At 39.4% G+C, this 6,890-nt stretch overlaps 1 protein-coding gene across 1 annotated transcript in view; it reads left to right on the top strand.

The window, feature by feature from the left end:
* Positions 1 to 6,812, top strand: part of glsl (glutaminase like) — a 20,142-nt gene extending 13,330 nt beyond the window's left edge. Inside the window, 8 exon segments of the mRNA XM_088079496.1 lie at positions 511 to 577; positions 921 to 971; positions 2,043 to 2,219; positions 2,878 to 3,009; positions 3,818 to 3,910; positions 4,002 to 4,063; positions 4,611 to 4,751; positions 5,388 to 6,812. Coding sequence (XP_087935622.1) covers positions 511 to 577; positions 921 to 971; positions 2,043 to 2,219; positions 2,878 to 3,009; positions 3,818 to 3,910; positions 4,002 to 4,063; positions 4,611 to 4,751; positions 5,388 to 5,466 — 802 coding nt within the window. The 3' untranslated portion in view covers positions 5,467 to 6,812.
* The last annotated feature ends 78 nt before the right edge of the window (positions 6,813 to 6,890 follow it).

Raw genomic sequence — 6,890 nt, 5'->3', positions numbered from 1 at the left:
GCCAGTCGCACTGCGACACTAATGTTTCACAGCACAAGTCTGTGTGGTAGTCTGTGTTTTTCTACCATTTATCACACTAACAAGTACTGTGTGTGGATCTGCTGCCTAAACATTTCTGAATATTTTCATTAATTTTTCTTTTATTTAGTTATGCAATCATTCATTCATTTGTTCTTTTTTCTTTTATGTATTTCATTTTTTCTTTTGTAGTTTATTTATTTGTGTATTTTTCATGTATTTATTTATTTATTTTTTTTAAACATTTCAGGAAATTTGCAACTTTTTTCAAAGTAATCAGTTAGTGCAGTTTTTAAAGGGTTAACTTCTTTTGTAAAATTGCTGTTAGTTTATTAGAAGCCTGTTTTTGATCCTCACTGACTGTTGTTCACCTGCAGTTGTGTTAAAGTTGAGCTGTGTGTGTGTGTGTGTGTGTGTGTGTGTGTGTGTGTGTGTGTGTGTGTGTATGTGTGTGTGTGTGTGTGTGTGTGTGTGTGTGTGTGTGTTGTTCAGTTATCAGAGCAGCAGGAAGGCCAGTGTCCGTCTCCACACTCTGTCCTTCTACCTGCAGGAGAAAAAGGTAAAAACATCCTTTAAATGATAGTTTTCAGAGGACTGGAGTCTCGTCTCGTCTCGTCTCGACTTGTATTTTATTTTGTGATTTGATTTTATGTAACACATATTAAAAACAACAATGTTATACATTTCAAGAAAAAGAGACGTGCTGCAGAAACCCAGAAAACCCTCAAGGGGCTCACAAAACTATACATATGTATATATATATATATATATATATATATATATATATATATGTAGAAAAAAAAGAAGAGAAGAAAAGGTAAACATGAAAAGAAACCGCATCATGTTTGGCTGTTGTGTCTCGTCTCGTCTCGTCTTGTCTCTAACCGCCCGTCTGTCCTCAGTGTTTTCCAGAGAAGGTGGACATCAGTGCTGCTCTGGATCTGATGCTGCAGGTAAAACACACCTTTCTTTGTGTTGCTGCTCTACACCTGAACGTGTCAGAGACTGTTTAACCCTTTGAAACCCGGAGAAGCGTCACTTTTCTTGAGCTACATTCAGACGTCTTTCACAAGTATTCAAACCTTTGAGTCGTGAGTGCATTTGTTTAATTTCTTCTGAAAAAAAAAAGGATAAAAAAGGCAAATGACCAAACTTGGCTAGCAATGTGACAGAAACTGCAAAAAATCAGCAGATTTAGAATAAAAACAAAACAAAACAACAAAAACTAGGGAAATATGTCCCGTCAGCTTTATTTATATCACCGTAACTATATTTGTTAAATTATTTAGCAGAATTATTATATTTTAAGCACTTTTTTCCAGGTCTTTTTTGTCTTTCCCTTACTTTTCAAAACCTTTTTCTTTATTATTGTTTGTAAATTATCAAAAAACTTTCTTGTACTTTTTACTAATTTCTGGCTAATTTTGGGATCATTTCTTCTTAAGTTGCTCATCGCCTTCCTCCCGTGTTCTGCACAGAAATCAAACTAACTTGCTCAGGTTTTAAAGGGTTAACTCTGAGCAAATTGGTTTGAGTTATAAAAGTAAATGTCAAAAAGGCAATGAGCCAGCTGGTGTGAAATGTAGAAAATGAGATTAAAAAAATACAATTATATAATTTATTTTGAAGGCTAGGAAGGAATATCCAGAAAACTACAATCTTAATTATCATAATAATGTTACAGAATAATTATTTTTAAGTTATTCATTCAGTTAATTATTTTCAGCAAATTTTATTTCTTTTTCTTTTGCTTTTAAATTAATTTCTTGCTCATTTTCGGGCTCATTTCTCTGCTCATTTACTCTTTGCCTTCTTCCCATGTTTCTGAGTCAAGTCTGTTTGCTTCAGGTTTCACAGGGTTAAGCTGTAGGAACGTCCATTAATATCATTGTTCTTAGACTTTTTCTTTCAGCTTTTTTGTATAATTTGAAAAAATGTCCAATAGTTATGATGGTTTGGAAAAGGGTCCAGTTGATATTGACTTGAACGTTGTGTTTGTTGACGTCGTCTCTGCCGTCTCACAGTGCGCCTCCACAGAAATCACCTGCGAATCCGGAGCCGCCATGGCCGCCTCGTTAGCCAACGGCGGCCTCTGCCCGCTGTCAGGTGACCAGGTGCTGTCGCCGGCGGCAACGCGGAGCATGCTGTCCATGATGCAGGTGGCGGGAATGAAGGATTACTCCACCACCTTCCACTACAAGGTCCCGCCTCCCGCCGCCATCAGTTAAACACCTACACGAGTGATGACCTCACAGCTGCTCTGAGCCAATCAGCAGGAGACATTTAGGGTCCAGATGTTAAACTTTAGAGAGTCGGGTTTTTACTGAGCAGGGCCGTTTCCAGGATTTGAGCATGTTGGAGGCTTATCCCGCCCCTCTGTAAAAAAAAAAAAAAAAAACCCAAACAATTTATTTCTCTTTTAAAATGTTTGATGATTTAAAAAAAATCAAAATTAAAACTTTTGGTAATAATAAAAAAAATTGGGCAATTTTATTTATTTATTGTAAATTTTGGGTCATTTTTAAAGAAAACATGCCTCCAAACCAGCAGGCCCACCAAAATAAAAATCCCTGAAAAGACATCAGAAACTAAAAGACAGAAAAAGAAATCAGATTTTTTCAATGCTGGACTGTTGTTTTGTAATTGAGTATTTTTACCACGTGGTTGTAGTACTTTAAGAAGAGAATAGGATCTGAATACCTCCTCTAAATCTGATGGTGTATGGTGAATATTTGTTAAATCTGTTTTGCTGTGTCAGTCTGAGTCACAGCTGCTGCAGGTTTAGTCTGTAAGTTCAGTCGTCACCTGTGATTTCTGTACGTGTCGTATATTTTCATGTTGGTCTGTTTCTGGTTGCAGACGTCGGTCCCGGCCGTGTCCAGCAGCCACGGCTCCCTGCTGGCGGTGGTTCCTGGTGTTTTGGGTCTGGTGGCGCTCTCTCCGGAGACGGACGCCTGCGGGAACCCGTGGAGGGCCGTCCACTTCTGCCAGGTAACCCCGCCCCTCCGATCGCTGCTGAAATAATTTTATTCCATTCAGACCTTTAATGGTACTCACTCAAAACTGAGCTAACGTTTAAAGCAGAGATACTCAACCTACGGCCCGTGGGCCAAATCTGGGCCTGACAGGGTTCTGAGTGGCCGCTCAGCCATTTTCTAATTCACATGAAAAATGAGTGAGTCAACGTTTAAAATCTGAGAAACATCCTGAAAACCTAAAAATGTCCTTATATCCTACATATGTCCAAAAATCCTTGAAACATCCTACAATCCCAGAAATGTCCTAAAAGAAATCCTAAAATTGTCCTGAAATCCTAGAAACATCCTGAATTCTGAAAAAAATCCTAAAATCCCAGAAATATACAAACAATAATCCTGGAGGAAACATTCCAAAACCCCGAACGTCCTAAAATCCCAGAGCCATGTGTGAGGCTGCTACGACTGACCCCTGGTCTCCTGTCATTGTGCAGAGTGGCCCCTGGTCTCCTGTCATTGTGCAGAGTGGCCCCTGGTCTCCTGTCATTGTGCAGAGTGGCCCCTGGTCTCCTGTCATTGTGCAGAGTGGCCCCTGGTCTCCTGTCATTGTGCGGTGTGGCCCCTGGTCTCCTGTCATTGTGCGGTGTGGCCCCTGGTCTCCTGTCATTGTGCAGAGTGGCCCCTGGTCTCCTGTCATTGTGCAGTGGGGCCCCTGAGCTGAGGTTTGAGTGTCTCTGCAGTAGAGTTGAGTAGTGGGGACGGGGACAGACAGAGGAGACGTGTCTGTGGTCCATCAGTGACGCTGAGACATTTGTATTTTTCAGGAGCTGATTTCCACGTTTCAGCTGCACAGTTTTGACATCAGGACTCCGTTCAGACAGATTCTGGCCTACAGACAGTGGAAGACTGAATCTGAGGTCACTGCTGCAGCTTCACGCTGATCCCAGACCAGTTTACACACTCGCAAACAAACAAACAAACAAACAAACAAACCCCTCTTGTCTGCAGGGATACCAGATCATGAACGTCCTGCTTGCGGCTTTTAAAGGGGACGTCCAGGCCCTGAGGAGGTAACAGTACAACATTATACAACCACTTTGTGTTTTATATATATATGTATATGCAGATATACATATATATATTTTCCCTAGATCTCCATATAACGAGCTAATTATGGTGTTAAAACTAACAAACAAAAACAGCTGATGGTCAGTTGGTTATGAAGTCTTGGTTTCTTTAAAAAGTTCTAGCAGTTTTTTTTTTCTTCTAACATTTTTGGTGAATTTTAAAAAAAATTTGGGTGATTTTTTAAAAATCTTATTTTCTCTTTATTTTTTGGCCATTTTACTTGTTCAAATGGCAACTTTATTTTTCTTTACATTTTTGGGGGGACTGTTTTCTAGCCTTTAAAATTTGTTGGGATTTTTTTTTTATTGGTGATTTTTTTTGGTCATTTTTTGGTGATTTAAAAAGAAACTTTTGACAATTGTTTTCTTTCAAAATATTGAATTTTTGGAATTTTGTTTTTCTTTTTTCCTTTTTCTTGGTCATAAATAATAATTGAAAAACATTGATTTCTGAGGATGAAGCAGTGGCTTCTTCTGTGGTTGTCTGCAGGTACTTCCTGTCTGGAGTCGATGTAAACGCCGTCGATTATGACGGCAGGTCGGCTCTGCACGTGGCGGCCGCCGAAGGTCACGCTGAGGTCATCCGCTTCTTGTTGGAGAACGCCGGAGCAAACCCCGCCCTCAGGGACAGGTGAGGTGATGACGAGCAACTCCAAAAGAAATAACATGCAAACTTGTGAGAAATTAGTTAAAAATTAAATGAAAATGACCTTAAAATAAGCAAAAACATAATAAATTAACAAATAAATACATTTTAATCATTTTATTTTTTTCTATTTTGAAACATAATTCATCGTTTTTTTTGTGGCATCATGACAAAAACCTAGCATATAAAGGGTTAAAATTCATAAAAATGTTATATTTATGATTGGGACTGATGTTGGTTAAAAAAATAACTTAATGAATTAAAAAATAATTTTAATGTATAATGTTTTTTAAAGTTTGGTTTTGAAAAGGAGAGTGTGTGATGTTAAAGTGGCACTAAAGGGTTAAAACAGAGCATCCGAAGCTCTGTTTACAGTTCAGATGTAAATAAGCAGCAGCGACTCAGAAACAGATGAAATATTCAAACAGCAGCTCGGCGTCGCTCGCGTTAAAACACCCACCGACTCTGTGGACAAAACCAAAAGGACCAAATCAGAGTTTTCAAACCAAAATGTCTCCAGTCAGTGAGCAGGTGGACATCCACTGTCCCCTCAGGTGTCTCCGTCCTCACCTGCAGCACCTTCATCGTCTACGTGTTAATGTAGTTCTGTCTCTCCACCAGGTGGGGGAGCTCTCCTCTGCAGGAGGCCAGGAGGCACAACAAGGAGGCTGCAGTCCAGCTGCTGCAGGGATCCACCTGACCCCCAAACTGACCCCAAAACTGACCCCAAAACTGGCCCCCAAACTGACCCCAAAACTGGCCCCAAAACTGGCCCCAAAACTGGCCCCCAAACTGACCCCAAAACTGACCCCAAAACTGGCCCCCAAACTGACCCCAAAACTGGCCCCAAAACTGGCCCCAAAACTGACCCCCAAACTGACCCCCAAACTGGCCCCAAAACTGGCCCCAAAACTGACCCCCAAACTGACCCCCAAACTGGCCCCAAAACTGGCCCCAAAACTGGCCCCAAAACTGACCCCCAAACTGACCCCAAAACTGACCCCAAATCTGGCCTTGTAGGAAAAAGTTATCTTGATAACTTTGAATCTAAACAAACAGAAACACATGATTTCTGAAAACATGACAGAATTTCCCCAAATAAAACATCATTCCTCAAAACGCTACATTTCTGAAAAAAACTTTCCTCAGTTATGACATTTCCCAAAACATTTCAACCTTTTTCCTAAAACACACCAACATTTCCCAAAACAACGTAACATTTCCCAAAACAGCATAACATTTCCCAAAACAACGTAACATTTCCCAAAACAGCATAACATTTCCCAAAACAATGTAACATTTCCCAAAACAACAACGTAACATTTCCCAAAACAATGTAACATTTCCCAAAACAATGTAACATTTCCCAAAACAACGTAACATTTCCCAAAACAGCATAACATTTCCCAAAACAATGTAACATTTCCCAAAACAACAACGTAACATTTCCCAAAACAATGTAACATTTCCCAAAACAATGTAACATTTCCCAAAACAACAACGTAACATTTCCCAAAACAACAACGTAACATTTCCCAAAACAACGTAACATTTCGCAAAACAGCGTAACATTTCCCAAAACAACGTAACATTTCCCAAAACAACGTAACATTTCCCAAAACAACGTAACATTTCCCAAAACAATGTAACATTTCCCAAAACAGCGTAACATTTCCCAAAACAACGTAACATTTCCCAAAACAATGTAACATTTCCCAAAACAATGTAACATTTCTGTTATTATGTTAATGTTTAAGCGTTTTTTTCATGTCATGATAACCTCTTCAAACAGGGACAAATGTAAATAAATTCGTTTTTATTCAATAATAAATCAATGAACCATCGATGAACCTGTACACATGCAACATACTCAGAAGCACTCAGATCTTTTAATGCAGTAAAAGTACTACTATAGAGTAGAAATACTATCTGCCTCCTTCAGCCGATGGTTAATATTCTGCTCAGCTTCCTCCGTGGTGACGAGGAAACGCTGCCCTAGGATCAGCTGCTTTTTATTTTTTTAATAAAACAGTTTCTTCTTTCTGAGGACTGACTGGTTTCTGCAGACTCTCTCACACACTGAAAACTGAGAATAAGTGTTTCTTCCAAGGAAATTTTGTAAAA

This window comes from Plectropomus leopardus, chromosome 7 (assembly GCF_026936395.1).
Source record: "Plectropomus leopardus strain MGB_pleo_1.0 chromosome 7, ASM2693639v1, whole genome shotgun sequence".
Lineage (NCBI taxonomy): Eukaryota > Metazoa > Chordata > Actinopteri > Perciformes > Serranidae > Plectropomus > Plectropomus leopardus.
The sequence above is the reverse complement of the archived record's forward strand: the minus strand, read 5'-3'. Positions and strand labels throughout refer to the sequence as shown.